The sequence below is a fragment of the Portunus trituberculatus genome, chromosome 17 (genome assembly GCF_017591435.1).
Source record: "Portunus trituberculatus isolate SZX2019 chromosome 17, ASM1759143v1, whole genome shotgun sequence".
Lineage (NCBI taxonomy): Eukaryota > Metazoa > Arthropoda > Malacostraca > Decapoda > Portunidae > Portunus > Portunus trituberculatus.
In genome coordinates this window covers 29,702,525-29,722,524 of record NC_059271.1, presented here as the reverse complement: position 1 = coordinate 29,722,524, position 20,000 = coordinate 29,702,525, and the positions used below count along the sequence as shown (strand labels likewise).

The 20,000-nt window shown below is 40.8% G+C and overlaps 1 protein-coding gene across 1 annotated transcript in view; it reads right to left on the bottom strand.

Annotated features, from left to right (window-relative positions):
- LOC123504710 (bestrophin-2-like) overlaps positions 1-821 on the bottom strand; it is an 11,398-nt gene extending 10,577 nt beyond the window's left edge. The window contains exons 1-2 of the mRNA XM_045255454.1: positions 609-821; positions 243-353 (exon numbers count right to left, since the gene is read on the bottom strand). Coding sequence (XP_045111389.1) covers positions 243-353; positions 609-676 — 179 coding nt within the window. The 5' untranslated portion in view covers positions 677-821. The remainder of the gene's footprint in view (positions 1-242; positions 354-608) is intronic.
- Between the last annotated feature and the right edge of the window lie 19,179 nt (positions 822-20,000).

Genomic DNA, 20,000 nt, shown 5'->3' with positions numbered 1-20,000 from the left:
TTATAGGATTTCGACAGCATGCGTGATAGTTACTCTCAGGTAGACTTACCGATTCCGGTTCAACAAAGATGTTAACTCGTTATCGCAACTTCTCACGCTTACTAGTTTGAAAACAAAAGCAAAAAGAGAAAATAGAACTTAGTTCTAGGAATTCTTTATAAATAGGGATGACGAAAAGCTGCGTGTGTTCACAGAGTACTATCACCATGATATGAAAAAAATATATAATAAAAGTGACGTACCTTTTCTGGTTATCCTTAAGGTAGAAGCGGTAGAAGCAGGATAGCAAAGTGTACAGCACGGCGTACACCAGCAGATCACGCCATAGCAGCTTGTACACACTGCCCCGCCACCTGCACCGCCAGCACGGGAAAGAGAATCACTTATAACGCCGAGAAAAAGAAGACTGAGGCCGCGCCGAGCTGGGGTTTAAAGTTTTAACCGTAACCCAGGGAGCAGTGAGACGAATGGAAGCTTTCATATTCCCCCTATGGTACCATGGAAAAAACATATAAATGAATAAAAAAGCCTTCCAGAATACGTCAGTCCCTGCGCCATCTCGTCTTCTTTCTCCCACATACACTGCTTTCTCACTCGCCCTTACACACCTGAACAAAAGGCGCCCAAAAATACAGAAGCGAGCAGTGCCGATGTCTTTAATGTATTCAACCACCATGACTCCTCGTGCCTCGTATTGCTCGTAATGCACAAGCCACGCCTTCAGGTCACAATCCTGAAGAACCCCTCACAACGCCGTAAACCGCCAGCAACGAGACCACCCTGCGACGTCAGAATACAGACTGTCACTTCTGCTATACCGGTACCCTCTCTCCTACTCCTCCCCTTCATCCATCCCCGCCCGCTTAAGTAACTGCCAATAATGAAATTTCCACCTGCTAACAGTGACATCTTGAAATCCTTGATTATGTGTAAGGGATTATAAGTACAGTCTTGGAAACAACAACAGACATATGCGTTTCCAGAAGGTTCCTGTCAACACGCACACAGCCTGGGTCAAGTTGCCTCTAGGGATCGAGACACGTCGAGGCTTCAGAAGACCACAGCTCGAACACTGGAATTCATTTTGTACATTATCACAATATGTAGGTAAATAACACAGACTGTTTGCACGGGCAAGCAAGGAAAGTTTTGGTTGATCAAAAAACTTATTATTGCAGATAGCAGAACCAACAACTCTCAGCATGCCGTAACCACAACACACAGCACTTTCAGGCGTGAGGTTCGTCAGTGGCTGCAGTAACGTGACGTTCTCCATCATAATGCCAGAATATTAGTAATAGTAGTCTGGCATCAGCATTACACGGTGCATATACAGTACAGTACAGGAGGCGGCGGGAGGGAGCGCGTGGGGACAAAGTGCTCAAGAGGGTGTGAAGTGACTTGGTGGGAGATGAGTGTTGACGTGTATGTATCTAGAGCGGCAAAATACTACTTGAGCACTAGTCGTTATCTTTCCAGTACTTCGAAAGGACCAATGCCACTTCACGCAAAGAATGAAAGAAAAAGGGAAGAGAGACGTGTATAGAAATGCATACAATTTAGCAAAGGTCAGAGCGATATGGCAAATAATTATCGCTTAATAATTAATCTACGAAGCCACCATCTTGCCGGGGAGCAACCCAGCCCTCATTCTCAGACAGTGAGTAGGCAGACATTGGCAGTCCTCAAGAGGAATCTCTCATGGCCTAGTTTTCATACAAATACATAAACTCATTTCAAACTTATGAAATAACTAGATGAGTTCATTGCTGCACAACACCAACAGTTATGTAATGCAGGAGGACATCATCCTGCCGCACACCACGCAACTATGATTCAGGATAACAAGGCCTCCCAGTACACAGCTTTGCAACACCACCACACCACCACAACACACCATCACACCTCAACCTTGCACATCACTCGACCTGACCATACAATGCGATGATAACCTATTACGCGAAGGATATTACCAAACGGAATCGCATTACCCGTGTGTGTGTGTGTGTGTGTGTGTGTGTGTGTGTGTGTGTGTGTGTGTGTGTGTTTGTGTGAGAGAGAGAGCGACTACACCCTTCTTTCATATCCCAAGGTTCACATTCATATTTGTTACCAGCTTATATAAGTCTCCACTTTTTTTCGTCAACATGCTATACTATCACTCCTCAGTATTTATCCTCCGTCGCTTTAATAACCAGCAATTAAGTCTCTTCGCTTCTCATGCCTTATGCTGGATCTCTCTCTCACTCACGCTCCCGTCGTGTCGGAAGGGGTATTTTGGTGAGAACTGGATGGGCGGAGTGATGGATGAGCAGGTGATTTTCAAAGGCTTTCACCACCACCATCATCCTCCTCAACACCTCACTAATTCCTTAACTTATAAAAGATACATAAATTGCTGGAAAGTACAGGGATAAAAACAAGCGAAAAATTGCAACGAGACACTCACGAGAGGATAATATAACACTGATTACAACATGAAGAGTTGATGTTATACCTTCTATTATAAAACGAATTACTAAAGCTTTACTAGGCGTCAGGCATTATCACACCATGTCATCGCCCCTAAAACCAAGTGTGCTTTCATGTCACTGAACTTGAACAACGATAAACACTCGTTTCTCCCCATCAGCGCCACTTACGGCAGTACTCTCTATAAATGCCCAGTTACCCAGGCAAGAAGGCAATATCATAATGACTTATAGTACCTAGCCCAGTTTCAAAAGCTATTTTCAAACTTCATTTCGTCTTTTGTGGTTTTTGTTGCGTGTCTTAGCTATGTTGTTGTTGTTGTTGTTGTTATTGTTGTTGTTATTGTTGTTGTTGTTGTTGTTGTTGTTGTTGTTGTTGTTGTTGCTCTTGATGGTGGTAGCGGTTGTGTTGTCATCATCGTCATCATCGTCGTCGTTGTAGTTGTTTTTCTTCTTCTATAAAGTGTTTCAAGTCTTATCAACATTTCCTCAGTTGAAGCAATGATGGAAGTATGAACACACTTGAAGTCTGGCCGATCTCGTAAGGTACGTGAGTTTTGGTAAGTGGAACAAGTGAATAACAAATCAACACTTCTAAGGGCTCTTTAATCTCTCAGACACACGAATAGTCCTAAATAAAGCCCCACTTTGCTGATCAGTCCCGTAAGAAAGCTAAAACACCCTACATATAAAAGTAATATTGTACATCTGACAAGCCGGCCACACTTGGCTATGGAAGGTACTACATTTACCATGCTACACCACCGCCCACAACCTCTCAGCAATTCTACACAGCCTCGTTGGTCCTTGCTATGCTGGTGCACACAACCCGAGGCCTCGTTCCTGCTCGGGAAAGCAATGATGCACTTTGGCTCATTGATGACTCGTTATTGAGACTATTGATCGTAGCTGAGTCAACAGATGCGACCTGCGCCAAGCAGTAATGACGCTCCATACTGGAGACGCGAACCTCTGGGAACACATACTTCTTAAGACCATCACACCCCTTGAAACTAGACTTTAGGGAAGCAGGATCCTTAAACTTAACGGCTGGGAGAACTGGTACAGGCTCTCTAAATTATATGGTATATGGTGATGGTGATCGACCCTCGAGGTTCCTTAGTCTCAGGTATGTTAGGACTCGTGATTGAGAGGCAGGTGATGAAGGGTCCAAATTCTAGGGCCTTATGGCTGGAGATTCATGACTCTGGGGACTTGGCAACGATGAGAGATTGAGAAGGATTAGGGGGAGAATAGAGCAGCTGTCTATTGTTCCGGAAATGAGGCAATTTAGTTTTTTTACATTGATTTGCATAAGAACACGAGAGTACAATGTTACAGTTAACGAGAAGTGATTCAGTGTGAAGGAGAGTGTGAGGGAGGGCAGGAGGAGAAGGAAAAGAAAGGGAAAGGAGGAGAGGGGGAGCATGACAAGGGAAAACCAGCGTTGAAGCATATGTGATATAAGAGAGGAAGGAAGACGTGAAGAAAGGATAAAATATGTTTCTCTTCACTCTTAACAGAAAGTTGCCAACTCTTCCCTCCCCCAGCAAATATATTACGCTCTTCATCTTCTCAGAGTTGTTTATAGTTTTAATTCTATTTTTATTTCCTTCTTGGACCATTTTTCATGTCGCGTTGTGCTTTGCCACGGTTAAACCAATGTCAAGTTTACAACACGCTGCCGATTAATGTTGGTTCTATATTTTCTTCCCCTCTATTTCACAAAACCCAGTTCACGCCATACTGCACATATCATGAACTAACGAAGAAATAAAGAAATATTAACTATTTTAGTGACATTTTCTTTTTTTTTATGTCCAACGTCTTCCCTCTTCCTCCTTTCATTTCTTCATACTGCCAGTACCCTTCCATCTCTCCAACTCCTGCATGGCGCCACCCTCCCCTCCCAATCCCTCCTTCTCTTTCCCACCCCGTCTCTAATCTCCTCACCACGCGTGGCTTCCCTCACCTCAGACGTCATCCTTACCCAAACCTTGCTAGTGTCTGCAACCTCACCCACTCTCCCTCCCTCCCTCCCTTCCGACACGTACTCTGGTGTATCTAGAGTTACTTATTATCTACCAAACAGATATCTTGCCTGTTTGCCTACACACACACACACACACACACACACACACACACACACACACACACACACACACACACACACAGAGAGAGAGAGAGAGAGAGAGAGAGAGAGAGAGAGAGAGAGAGAGAGAGAGAGAGAGAGATTCTACCCCAAACATCTATCCACTAACAAAATATTAAGTCCCTACTAAAAAAACACAGCCTGGTACGAAGTGAAATGACATGCAACGAGTGTTCCCTCCTTGGGCGTCGCAAGGCTTCAAAGAACATGATCAACAATTATTGTTCATGACAAAAATATATAGGAGGTGCTTAGCCAACTGCCCAATATTAACAGTTCAAAAACCAATCGTCAGAATACAAGGCAATCGCCAAATTAGTTTGCAATTTAGTCTGTAGATGGCGGTGTTCCACTAAACATTTCATGAATCTGTGAATCTGCCGCCATAGGGCAGTGCGGCAGCCAAACTAGTTCGAGAGTTCATCGACCGAGGACAGTTACTATTTTTCACCTGTCATATACAGCTAGCAGAATTACTACTCTCATAACTCACAACTAATAATCTATTTCATTCATGCAGTAAAGAAGCAAAAAGAATCACTGTATTGAGGGCTAAAGTCATTACCCTGTGAGCCTTAGTAGGACTTGGAGTATAATCAAAAGCGTTTCGCCAAGTGAGTTTCAGAATCGAGTTTTGGGAGACATATCATCTCATGATTAATTAACCTGTACGCACAAGACAGTGGTGAGGATAATGATAATGATGACGATGAGGTACAGAATGTTAATAGGGATGAAACAAGATACTGAAAACGAATTAAGAAACAAAGAGATATAGTACACACACACACACACACACACACACACACACACACACACACACACAAGAGTAACACCCTCCTCCCTCGTCTCTCTACGCCTCCCTATCCCTCCACCTCCTCAGGTCATAACTACAGTCTTTATTGTGGGCGTTGGACAGTTATGAGTCGCCCGGAATGCTGAATTTTCACTCAAATTTCACGATTTTATGAGACCATTAGTGTTCTTTAATGGAAGAGGAGGAGAAGGGGTGTAGTAGGGAGACAGAGAGAGAGAGAGAGAGAGAGAGAGAGAGAGAGAGAGAGAGAGAGAGAGAGAGAGAGAGAGAGAGAGAGAATATTGGAAGCAGAGGAAAGGAAGAGTCAGAGAATACTCAGGATTAAGAAATAAAAGGGAGGGTTAGGGAAAAAATTGCACAGGGATAGGAAGTGAACTAAATTGAGGCAAAAATAAAACTTAAAAAACAACCTTGAAAACAAACGGCAGTAAGGAAACGGGAAAGAGCAGGAAAGAGATAGAATTTTAGGAGGGAAAAATACCGGGTTAAAAACTGCCAGCATGCAACACGTATGTACGCAGAGTCGTCCAAACAAATACAAACACATAACGGTGGCAAGTTAAGTTATCCCCCTCTCCCCATTCCTCCCATCAGTGAGTGTCGCCGGCACCTCTCCCCTCTTTAGCGCCCCTCCTCTCGGCACACTTCCCGTCCTTACCATCCGTGGGTTAATGGTGCATAAAAATAAACCTGAGTGGGTGATTCAAGCCAATATATGCCACCCCACTAACCTCATTACCTGGATGACGAATAAACTCCCTGATATCGCTTTCCGACCCACTCCTGCCCGAGGCCGCTCACTACCGGCGCCCCTCACGCGTGCGTCTCATCCTTGAGCAAGCGATAAATCGATAAATAAGAAAGAGAAGACGATGGTCCGTAAAGATGTCTATTTTTCTGTGCCAGATACATTCAGAGTGCGTATCGTGATATTTCTTAAGGGAAGGTTTGAAAACTCACTAAGACGTGCAAATAACCATTGTTTTTCACAGAGTTAAAAGAAACTCACACACACTTCAGCACACTCATGACGCCCAAACACGACAGGAACACTAAAACAATTACGAACCCAGGATGACTGTGTAAGGTTAAAAAAATAACACGTACATCGACCCATTTTGCTCAATGACAAAAGGAAAAAAAATGTAGAATCTTAATAACGCAGTGTGAGAGTAGACAACATTCACATCATCCACATGGCAGTAAGGCCGCGGCTTCCTGAAAACCACACTACAAGCAGAGGAAATCTGTATTAACCAGAGTTCCCACACCAGGTAGGCTGCAGAGTTTTGAAGCTCGTAACATGTGTGGAGATTCGGAAAAATACTACTGTCCATGTACGCCTCGCACGCACGATTCTTCTTGTACTCTGACAGCTGTGCTCGCCTCCTGGAACTGACTCGCTCTCTCCATGCCAGCTTGAGAAAGTCATCCCTCGCGCCAGCAATCTTTAACTGTTTCAAGGGAGTAAATCTGCCGCCAGGTTATTTGCAAAATCACAGTGTCACGTTCGAGATCGAATAAAAAAAAAAAAAGTACACCGGACTTTGTCGTCACTGATAATAACTGATGCGTGTGTGTGTATGAGAGAGAGAGAGAGAGAGAGAGAGAGAGAGAGAGAGAGAGAGAGAGAGAGAGAGAGAGAGAGAGAGAGAGAGAGAGAGAGAGAGAGAGAGAGAGAGAGAGAGAGAGAGAGAGAGAGAGAGAGAGACAAACACACACACACACACACACACACACACACACACACACACACACACACACACACACACACACACACACACACACACACACACGGAAAACCAAACAATCAAGCAAACAAACAGCCAGGTGGACAAACACATAAATACAGAAAGTAAAGCAAAGATAGAGACATACAGCTAAAACACACACACACACACACACACACACACACACACACACACACACACACACACACACACACACACACACACGCACACACGCACACACTCAAAGATACACTCTAAGATACACTGAAGAATACTAAAAGAAATAACCAAATGCGAACACATTCCCGGTAACAAGAATCAATATCACCGTTACTCTTTTTGCCATTGATCACGTCGCAACATCTGCAATACTGACAGTCGCGTTAAAAGTATCGCCGACTTTGATGAGTTTGTAGTACTTAAATGAGGTTCCAATATCCTTGATTCCCAGAACCTATTTCCCGCTTAGTTTTTGGTACAGACGTGTCAAGGAATGATTTGCTCGTTTGGCGCCTGTCCCCAACGCTCGCCAAACACTGCCTCGCTAATGAGCTACTGCCAAAGTTCTTGCCGGAAATGTTATAAGTTTCTTGGATGAAGTTCAAGGCCAATATATTTTCTGCACTCTTGTTGAAGTTTTCTCTTTCTTCTTCAAACCTATTTATAGTCCAGAAAATGCAAGTTTTTTTTTTTTTTTTGTGACTTACAGGAACGCAGATTAGCTTACTTGGCTCTATCATTCACTCAAGTCATCTTTCCTTTACGAACTTAAGGAAGAGTTATATATTTACCGTCAGTGTTCTGGCGAATGTGATGACTCATACTGCAAGAAAACAAGAAAAATATCGTTAAGTGGTGAAAAATCTGCAACAGGAAATAAGATTCAGGGAGTGTCATATGTAGTGGTGGTCTGAGACTGACTGCTAAATATTCCACTTTTCAGAAATGTTTGTGATGCTATTCTGTAATTTAGGTTCTTAGTGCTAAGAACAAATTGTGTTGGATAATCAAGACACTTGACAGTTTTGAAAATATTAACACAAGTAGTAACAGCAGTAATAATAAAGTTGTTTTATTAATGAAAGTGGCAGCAGTAGTAGTAACGGCAATAACAACAGCAATAACAAAAGCAGGAATAGCAGCAGCATTAGCAATGATACCAGTTGTATTAGTAGTAGTAGTAGTAGTAGTAGTAGTAGTAGTAGTAGTAGTAGTAGTAGTAGTAGTAGTAGTAGTAAAAGTAAGAGTAGTAGTAGCCACCATCGTTATAATCATTACTACAACAATTTTCGCTTTTGTTGTCGCCATCGTCATACGCAGTTGGCGTCATTAGTTGTCTGTTTCAGCCTTTGAGGACACTGAAAACAAACAATATTGTGGGGAGGAAGCTCCTATGTTTCCTATGCAATTGCACTGAATTCACTACAATTTTGTTTTTCTTTTAATTTTGTCACCCGTTCAACGGATTTTTTTTCGGCTTTTACTTTGAAGTCCTTATAATTCCTAAAAATCCTATTGTGTTTATCATTATCATTCACTGATCACATACTTTTACTTTTTTGCCTTTCACTGCTTGGAATTTTGTGTTTCGCCTATAACAAGGTGTCCATCATGATGACGTGTGTGTGTGTGTGTGTGTGTGTGTGTGTGTGTGTGTGTGTGTGTGTGTGTGTGTGTGTGTGTGTGTGTGTGTGTGTGTGTGTGTGTGTGTGTGTGTGTGTGTGTGTGTGTGTGCGCGCGCGAGCGCGCACTCCTGTATAAGTTGGATTTGTGTTTTTAAATAACGTGTTGACTAGATATTTCAGTAATCAAAATGTTCTTTCAGTGTGTATATTTTTCACGTTACCGAAAGAAAATTAAAGATCTCGATAAAGAGCTTAGGAACTCTCGTGCTTACGAGAGAACAAAGTTCTCGAGGAAATCCCAGGCAGTTTTCGTAAGTATCCTACCTGAGCTTTTAAAAATTAATGCATTTCTTTTACTTCAACAAACTCTTAAACATATCAGTATTAGTAAAGTGCAGCGCAACACACACAGAATCCTCTAACTTTTCAAAGATCCCTTCAAACAACCCGGAGAGAGAGAGAGAGAGAGAGAGAGAGAGAGAGAGAGGTGGGCGGGGGAAGGCTCGCTCTCTCTCTCTCTCTCTCTCTCTCTCTCTCACACACACACACACACACACACACACACACACACACACACACACACACACACACACACACACACACACAAACATTAAAAAATATGCAAAAGCTTCCGTTTGCCACTCACTACCACTACAGGAAATTGTGTTTTACTAATTGTGTTGTGTGTCGTGTATGATTTTCTCTTTTACAATATCCTGCGTGTGTTGCGTGGTGTTGGTGTGGGGCAGGTGTAAGAGAGTCACTGCCTGATATGAAAATTATAAGAACTATTTCTAAAGACATTTTGGTTTTGAAAACAACTACATATTCTTTAGACCTCGCCCAGCCGCTTAACCTTGCCACCCTCCCTCACCCTCGTATCCTTAACGCGTGATGGGCGATGGGAACAAAGGCCACCTTTGTATGGGCTTTGTCATCCCGGAGAGAAAAAAAATAGCCTTAAAAAGTGGAGGGACAGGTAAAAAAAATGTGTACACGCCTGCACGCTGCACTTGAAAAGAGGAAAAAAGTAAAAGAAACAGACAGCACTACGGTTTTGCCTGCATGTCCAATTTGTGTCTGCTAGCATTCGCCCAAAACGCGGGAATTATTTAAGGAACAAAGTGCAGACGAGTGTTACTCCCCACATACGTTCTCCTTAGCAATTTAGGAACAAGTCGAGTGAAAAAATAAAAATGCTCTTAATATGAAAGATAACATTAACTCATAATTTGTAACTCTTCCTAAACAAGTGAAAACACACACACACACACACACACACACACACACACACACACGGCCCGGTAGCTCAGTGGTCAGAGCGCTGGCTTCACAAGCCAGATGACCGGGGTTCGATTCCCCGGCCGGGTGGAGATATTTGGGTGTGTCTCCTTTCACGTGTAGCCCCTGTTCACCTAGCAGTGAGTAGGTACGGGACGTAAATCGAGGAGTTGTGACCTTGTTGTCCCGGTGTGTGGTGTGTGCCTGGTCTCAGGCCTATCCGAAGATCGGAAACAATGAGCTCTGAGCTCGTTCCGTAGGGTAACGTCTGGCTGTCTCGTCAGAGACTGCAGCAGATCAAACAGTGAATTACACACACACACACACACACACACACACATTGAGCAAAGAACACTTTCATATCTATTTTTAAGTAATGTTTTAGGATACGCACTTTCAACAAATATGAGTCTTGCACTCCTAAATATTGTCTATCTTATGAAAAAATAATTCAGTGACTTTTTATAAATGTGAAGCAAATTTATTACCACCAACAAATGTTGTGACCATGAATAAGACCAATATGAAGCTTCTCCACTCTTACGAAGTCTTCTTGATATGAGAAAAAAAGACAAAAACTAGGACGACGCGACAAGGGTGGAAGTGAGAGGTACCCACATATGAAAGTGGTCATGAATCATAAAGCCCGCAACATAGGGGCCGCCGTGTTACAGTGGAACCATGCGTGCTTTGGGATCCTAGAGGTCTCCAAGCGCACGGGTTCGAATCCTGTCCACGGTCTGAGAGTAGGTTGGGCTTCCTCACTCGGGGCAACGGTTTCCAAGCGGGTGGGCTTTAAGATAGGAGGTACCCTAAAAGTATCCCCTTTAGCCCATAAATTCCCGTGAAAAGCCCACATGGTATAAAAAAAAAAAACATGCGCCACACATTCGGTAGCCAAACGTCGCATGCACAGCAGATGTAAAGTAATATACAATCCAATATTTCAATACATCACGATGTACCAAACGAGCAAATCAATCAAAACGTGTCCCTGACGAACATTGCGACATGACTTAATTACGCCGTTGAAAGCAAATAAACAAATAATCCATAAAAAAAAAGCATAACGTGTGCATTATGTAAATCAAGTTATACAACAAATGAATTTAGTTGAAAAATCGGTGTTGGGAGAGAAGATTCGAAATATGTATAAATAAAAAAGCTATATATAGATAAGTACAAAGAGGATAAAGAGAGAAAGTTTCCAAAATTATTCATGAGACTGCCTAAAGCTGTCGATTACAGTAAAGAAAAGGTTTATTCTTGAAAAGGCTATGAATGTAATTATATATAAAAGAGTTATTTACGTGAAAACTAAAAGCATCATATTCGGGTGTTATTGACTTTTTTCCCTATTTCAAAGCAGTCGTGTTCCTCATCCATATGGCTTCAACCAACATGTCATTTCAAAGCCGCCACATCTGTCAATTCCACACCACCAAACCGCCACACCACAATAATCAGAAGGCAACCACTATTCTGAACTAACTTTGCTACCTTCAATACCCACATACAACAACGTGCTTCTACCTGGTCTCCATCACAAACGCAACGAAAAAGCATAAGCACATCATAGGAACTACCATGCCGGATACAAACTTGTAGCTTTCCTTATCATTAAATAACCATTCTATTTTAACAGCTTTGAAAACATCACAAGATCACTTTATAGTACCACTCTCTCAGACGTGTTTCGGAGTATGGTTCAAAGCCTCGTGAACCACAATAGAAAAATAATTACAAATAATAAATACACACACAAAAAAAATAATCGCGTTTAGACCCCCACATGTTACTCCCACAAAACACAAAACGCAACATAATCTTCATCCTCATCACCCACACCATTATCTCACCACATGCCAGCCACCCTTAGGATCATCTGCTGCCGGCTCGCCATACACTACATCCCATTTCTGCGTCTAATCCAATGCATATCCTGGTGTCAAAAACCTTCGCCTCGCCCTCTGACAGCCGCGACTTTGATCATGCACATGCACATGCATCACCCAGTAATCAACACCTGTACGTCACTAGGGCACCACCAGCACCGTCAGAGAGAGAGAGAGAGAGAGAGAGAGAGAGAGAGAGAGAGAGAGAGAGAGAGAGAGAGAGAGAGAGAGAGAGAGAGAGAGAGAGAGAGAGAGAGAGAGAGAGAGAGAGAGAGAGAGAGAGACAGACAGACAGACAGACAGACAGACAGACAGACAGACAGACAGACAGACAGACAGACAGACAGACAGACAGACAGACAAATTCAGACTCAGATTCAGTTTCAAAGTTTATTGACTACAGAAAAGTATATAAATGGAGAAAATATAAAGAGAGAGAGAGAGAGAGAGAGAGAGAGAGAGAGAGAGAGAGAGAGAGAGAGAGAGAGAGTAAACACTTCACGTTCAACTTGTTCTTTTTAACTCTTGCCTCATTTAAGCTAATAACGGTAAGGGTAAAATAAGCATCCAACCTTTATTCCTCAGGCGCCTCTTGATGCCTCAATTATCTGGGTGAAAGCGAGACGCAGCGTGACGGAGCGGAGTGGGCCGAGACGTACCCAAACCCTTATCCCCTCCACGCCAAGGGCCACACTCTTGCAGGCGGCGGGCATAAACAGTGCAGCTTTAGGTAAATATTTCTCACTTCGGGAGAGAGAGAGAGAGAGAGAGAGAGAGAGAGAGAGAGAGAGAGAGAGTGTGTGTGTGTGTGTGTGTGTGTGTGTGTGTGTGTGTGTGTGTGTGTGTGTGTGTGTGTGTGTGTGTGTGAAAAGATTAAGCTATTTTCAGTTTGTTACTCTTTCTTGTAATATATAGGTGTGTTTCTCTTCGTGTTCCGTGTGTGTGTGTGTGTGTGTGTGTGTGTGTGTGTGTGTGTGTGTGTGTGTGTGTGTGTGTGTGTGTGTGTGTGTGTGTGAGTGTGTGTGAATGTGTGATTGGAGTTTTTCATTTCCCACGTGTCAGTCATAAAGCAGAGGAAGGGACGAATGCAAGTGAGAGGAGAGGTTTAAAAGAGAGAGGACAGGAGCAAGAATAGAGAAGGAGAGGAAGAAAGACACCTACAATGACAGAGGGAATACAAGAGGGAAGAGAACAAAAGAACATGAGAATGTAGTAAAAACTGTCCATGAAACAAGACCAAAAGAAAGAAGAGAGAGAGAGAGAGAGAGAGAGAGAGAGAGAGAGAGAGAGAGAGAGAGAGAGAGAGAGAGAGAGAGAGAGAGAGAGAGAGAGAGAGAGAGAGAGAGAGAGAGAGAGAGAGAGAGAGAGAGAGAGAGAGAGAGAGAGAGAGAGAGAGAGAGAGAGAGAGAGAGAGAGAGAGAGAGAGAGAGAGAGAGAGAGAGTAGGGCAGTGTGGGTATAAGATATTGAAGGTGAAAGAAAAAAAAAAGTAGAGGAAAGGGAACACCAGGGAGATGAAATTCGGTATTGTAATCACACACACACACACACACACACACACACACACACACACACACACACACACACACACACACACACACACACACACACACACACACACACACACATTTAGGTCACCATATCGCAGGATTTACACAATATTTGGTCTCCGCCTTCCTTCAGTGTACCCAGAGACACTGAACCTTCCACTGACATTAATTACCGGGATGCTCTCTCTCTCTCTCTCTCTCTCTCTCTCTCTCTCTCTCGTGTGTGTGGGTGGGGGGGCACAGGCGAAAGCGATAAACTGAGATGAACGCTATCAATAGTCCTTACCTTACAAAATTCAACAATAAAGCACTCACGAAGTTCAAAGACAAAGTTGAGAGTTGTCTGGCAATATTCCAGGACAATTCCTTCCAAAAGAACACAGTATCATGGAACTGAATGTTTGTATGTGTCAAAGGGTTTTTTTAAGAAAGTCCACGAAAAAACGAGAAGAAAAATTTGTTTTTGTGTCACATTTTTCTGAAGAGCCGGCACTGCACAAGGTAGAAATTGCAGCTACAGCTTTTGTAACGACACCCTTCGCTTCACGACCATAACGGACACCATTCCGAGCCACAGACTCGGCTAACGTGCACGCCATCCACTCACTGTCAGGTAGTCACTCGCCTTCACCTCGCAAACCAGAAACAGAAAAATAAAATAACAATTTCAGACAGGAAGTAAAATCTTTTTAGAATTAATGAAGATAAAAAACACGTTAATGAAGACAAAAAAAAAAAAAAAAAAAAATTCTTATATATAAACTACATCTTCCGAGCTCCCTGGGTTTCCGGTTGAAAAAAGAAAAAAACACTAAAATGTGTTTTTTTATAAATCTTTAACATCTTGTCTTTACGATCAGAAAGTGACGTTGTCATATATGAACGTAGTTGTAAGCTTTCCCAGAGAAACTGCACCCATGATGTCTGGACTGATGACCCGACTTGCCCATATAATATCCATTAATTATAGAAGTGGTTCCCAATCTGGGGTAGGCATAGCACTATAGTGGTACGCCAAGGCCTTCCAGGTGGTACATGAGTACTTTTGGAATCATGCGTGATTTTTAGTTAAATTACATTAAATTGAGTTGTGTTCATCGTTCTTAGATCATTTGTGTGTTCCACTGGTGAATAAATTGATATTTGTTGGAATTAAGCAGTTTTTTTTCTGGAGTCAGATGGCACGCGGGGACTGTACGACACCTCCAAGAGGTTTTCGCTCATGAAACGTTTGGTTTGGAACCCCCTGCATTAAAGTCAATGTACCTCATTCCAAATCACAAATCAGGCCAGGTGAAGAGAAACCTCAGGTGACCAGACTATTACATTTAATTCCTGTATTATGTATGAGATCAAACGAGCCACATAGAACCTACAGAGTAAGTACATTTTCGTCGCCGGCAGCAGGCTGGCTCGCACAGACCTTGTCTTTTGTAATGTTTCTACAAATTTTGTTGAAGTACATGTTTCTATCATTTCTCTTTCCAGTAATTTAATTATTATGATGTAACCTCTCTCTCTCTCTCTCTCTCTCTCTCTCTCTCTCTCTCTCTCTCTCTCTCTCTCTCTCTCTCTCTCTCTCTCTCTCTCTCTCTCTCTCTCTCTCTCTCTCTCTCTCTCTCTCTCTCTCTCTCACACACACACACACACACACACACACACACACACACACACACACACACACACACACACACACACACACACACACACACACACACACACACACATAGCCACTCACTAATAATGCATGTGGGCACACAAGTCACGCCTCGCACCTCAGAGTTTACAGTATTTTCCAAATTGTTTTCCTCGTACAAAACAAAATAGTATATATAATATGGATAGGATTTTATTTCAATATTTATGGGGCGTGTACCTCAGCCATGATGCAACGCTTTGATTCATATCATACAATGAGCTTTACCAAAGAGAAATGGCCTTCCTATCTTTTGGCAAAACAAATTTAGTACCAATACATTGATGTCAACTTTTATAACTGCAACTGAAATATGCACCAAACGATCAATGTGGCACCAGTGTCCTCATGAACATATGAGTGGGAGACAGTGGCCCTCCCCTAAGATGAAGGGAAGCTTGCTACGCCTTGCAGAATAAAGTTTGGCGACCGTCAAAGATTAAAAAAAAAAAAACTCACTAGACAATAAATTGCCATGGGTATTAAAAACTTAACGATCAAAGTGACTTTTGCCTTTGAATATATTGCTTTAGCGGAGACAGTTTTTCTTTTTTCTCGTGATCAACAATAGCTGTGTTTGTGGATCGTCTGTCAAGTTAATTGCAGATGAAAGCATGATGTAAATATTGAACATAACCTGTGGATATGTCGCCTGATATCGGTTACGTCATTACCACAATAGAGATAAAAGAGATTAATTCTTCAGAAGATATTGAAGAGTTTAAAGGTTATTTAATTGAATATATCATTAAAAACACTATTACGTATGGCTTCCCACCCTCTCGAAAAAGGAATAATAGATCAATGAATACAAACGCATGGCCTGATACCTACGTCTACTCTAGCGGATGGTAGCAGAAGCAGTTCAGTTCCTCCACCCGTGAACACTGTTTTGTTGATACAGAACAAAACGTTATGCGAGACAAAAGAATACAGGACATTTGATTTCATAAAACTTGCTTTCATAAAAAATGAAAATTAAGATTCATTGTAAAACACAGACCTTCACCTTTACTAAGTATGAAGGGCAAAAAGGCCGATGACATGTAAAAATACTGACTTGATCATCTAAATCATATGTAAAAAAAATATTACATCTTTCTTACAACATTATTGTGAATGCTGAATGTGTGTGTGTGTGTGTGTGTGTGTGTGTGTGTGTGTGTGTGTGTGTGTGTGTGTGTGTGTGTGTGTGTGTGAGCAAACGAAAAGTTAAACTTGACGGGATATCCATAGCTTTAAGACTCAGTGAACACACTACAACACAGCATACATTAGTATATGTATATATGTATTACAATTAACAATACATTATGATGAAAGACCTTGTCCCTCATTTCGTATTTTTTTTCAAAATAGTCTGTGCCACTTATTAAAGTGTCAATTTCATTTATTAAAATAACGCGGAAGTTATTTCGTTAATTGCAGGATAACAAAAGTTAATTGCAGTGTAACGAGGCAACTAGTAAATAATGGCTGCGGCCTTTATTAACATTTCAAACACGTGACCGTACTAACACTACTGTTCGTCTTCTGGAGCACCATTTCAGTTGGCTGAAATTCTGACAGGTTCATTATGGAGGATTATTATTGAAAGCTGTTTGCACAGATTAACTCAAACTAAGATCTCGCTTATAGTAAAGGAAACAATTGATGAAAGCAAATTGATCTGAATTAAAGTTTTAGGATTTTCCAGAACAAAAAATGAGGCACACACGATGGAAGGGAGTTTTAGTATGATGCAGCAGCTTAATTACTGAACCTAACATTTGCTACACAACGATACTGCAAGTGGGGGCTACATTGCAGCTACATTCATGTGATGTATGATACAGATAATAGTTTCATAACCATCATTATGTACACAATAATTATCTGCTACATGTGTGCACCTGTAAAACCAGCATGTGACTAAATTATTGATTTAAAAACTGTGTCGTACTCACAATGAATGACGGATTTTCATGATCAGTAGATTTATATCTAAAACGTTATTCTCTCTACTTTTCATATTCACAACATTAAAAATGAACAAGACAAAGACACCTTAAAAGCATTCCTGGCAGCTTAGAGGCATCTCAAACCCCAACACCCTTCACCTTTATTCTCTCAAATTGTTCTCTCAGTTGAGTTCTTCGGATTAGAATCTTACTTCATTATTCTTCCTTATCGGCGAGATACTACTCCTGAACACAACTAAGTAAGGATGCTTCTGGTGCTACATTTTTCTAAGTGTGAGGACTAGGAGCTTAAAAGCTTTTCGCCTCATCGGCTTCCTTCTTTTGACAAACACTTGAATTAATCTTTCGCCTACCGCCGATAATTTACAACTATTGCTATCTTATACTGTTCTTGGGGAATTTGGACTTATTAAGTGTTTGCCTTCCTGACTCTTATGAATTCGGAATACAATTTTCTATTTATTATCACCCATATTCTGTCTACGTTATAAAAGAAAGAATTAGCCAGTGTCTTCACTCTTTCACTTATTTCGATGACAAACTCTGAAACTTTCAACATTATTTTACTGTTTTGTTCTCCGCCTATGTGTGACTTGAACTATTTTAAGGTATGAATACAAAGACATTTTCAGGAACAAAAAAAAAAAAAAAAAAAAAAAAAAAAAACAGGTCAACTTTCTATACTTTATGTGATCAACTAAATACAGCTGTAAATTTACCGAGAAGCCTTGGTCAATCTCTTCGGCACGTAAAAGATGAATGCAAACGAAAAAAAAAAAAAAAAAACACAAACTGACGAACAATGCCGAAGTACAAAGAGAACAATCGAACAACACCACGGCAACATCTGTAACTGTTCAGTGTGAGATTAATGACGAAAAATAGAACAAGAAAACAACGTGAAAAGTACAAAAAATTAATAAGCAGAAAAAATAATGAGCAGTTTTTAAAGCAACTCATGAAAAAAAAGTGAACATTGCATTACGCAACAAACAGAAGCTTGAGCGATTATTGAGGAGAAAAAGTTCCTCTTGACAAAAATACAGTACAAATATGCTGAAAGTAGAGAGGAAGAGGAAAAAAAAACACGTTCATTATTGTTCGGGGTAGAAAAGACTAGACAGGGAGTGCGTGGCTCGAGGGACATTTCAAGACTGGGGACAGAAGAGAAAATTAAATTACATACTGCATTTAAATGACGGAAATTAATCCTAGTGAAAATGTAGAGAAATATGCGTATATAATATATAAATTGAAATATCAAGGAAGTGATATACAATAAAGAAATACCTCATCTTTAACAGTGTGTGTGTGTGTATGTATTCACCTAGTTGTATTCACCTAGTTGTAATTTTACAGGGCCTGGGTATCATACTTGTGTGGCCCCGTGTGTGTGTGTGTGTGTGTGTGTGTGTGTGTGTGTGGTAGCCGTCATGTGTACACTAGCGCTCATGTAAGGTTCCCACTCTGAAAAAAAAAAAAAAATCAGTTCGTTCATGTTATAAAAGAAAACGTATGACATATTATAGACCCGAGAATAAAAAAAAAATAAATAAAAAATAAAAGCTACAAAAACAACCGAATACCCACAAAACTTTCATTCACAAGGAAGGAAATGGTGTTTTGTTTTAAATGGAACGCTTCGTATTATGAAAATGTAATTACCTATACCTACTCATAAGTTACTCTCTCTCTCTCTCTCTCTCTCTCTCTCTCTCTCTCTCTCTTTCAACCAGGTAAACGAGAGATATTTTTGAAACTCACCAATTGCGTTCTCCAGTCAGCCAGGCGCTAAGAGGGAAAAGAAGAAAGAAAGAAGAAAAGTGAAAGGAAAAAAAATGAAAGGCGTTAGTGAGGGAGATGAAGATGAAGCATGGCGCATGAAAAGACAAGAAGAGAGGGGTAGTTGGAAAAAGAGGAAGAAAATGCTTAGATATTGTGACGAGAAGGAGAGGAGAAAAACAGAGACTGAAAAATACGAACTAGAAAGAAGAGAACAACAATGACCTTCAAGAAAAAAAAAGACTAAAAAAAAAAAATAATAACTAGGATGAGCTATAGAACAGGAAAATAATGAAATAAAAGCATGTTGTATACAGGTGAGAAAAAAAAAAAAACTGCTTAACATTCTTTTCACGGAGCGTCTCTTTCAACACACCATTATTAAAAGTTGCTGCCGCGTAGTTCATTATGTTGCATCTTCTCGCGGTGCGGTTGAGAGTCCAGACACGAGTGGAGGCTTCACAAGAGAAGATTCGTAGGTAAAGAAACTCATGGGATATCCCCGCACGTGTTGTATAGGCACCTTCTTGTCTTAGCGCCGGCCCAAGGTATTAAGTTATAATTCCACATATTTACAGTATACAGTATAGCACGACCTAAATATGTGGATGCTTTACTCTAAGCACCACTGGTAGAGGTTACTACTTCTACTACTACTACTATTACTACTACTAAAATTAATAATAATAATAATAATAATAATAATGATGATGATAATAATAATAATAATAATAATAATAATAATAATAATAATAATAATAATAATAATAATAATAATAATAATAATAATAATAATAATAATAATAATGATAATAATAATGCTACTACCATTACTACTCCTACAACTATTAGTACTACTTCTACTACTACTACTACTACTACTACTACTACTACTACTACTACTACTACTATTACTACTACTACTACTACTATTGTTACCATTACTATTATTAACATTATTGATATTGTTATTATTATCATCATAATCTTCATCTTCACAATCACTATTAATGATGTTGTAGTTGTTGCCATTACGATTCA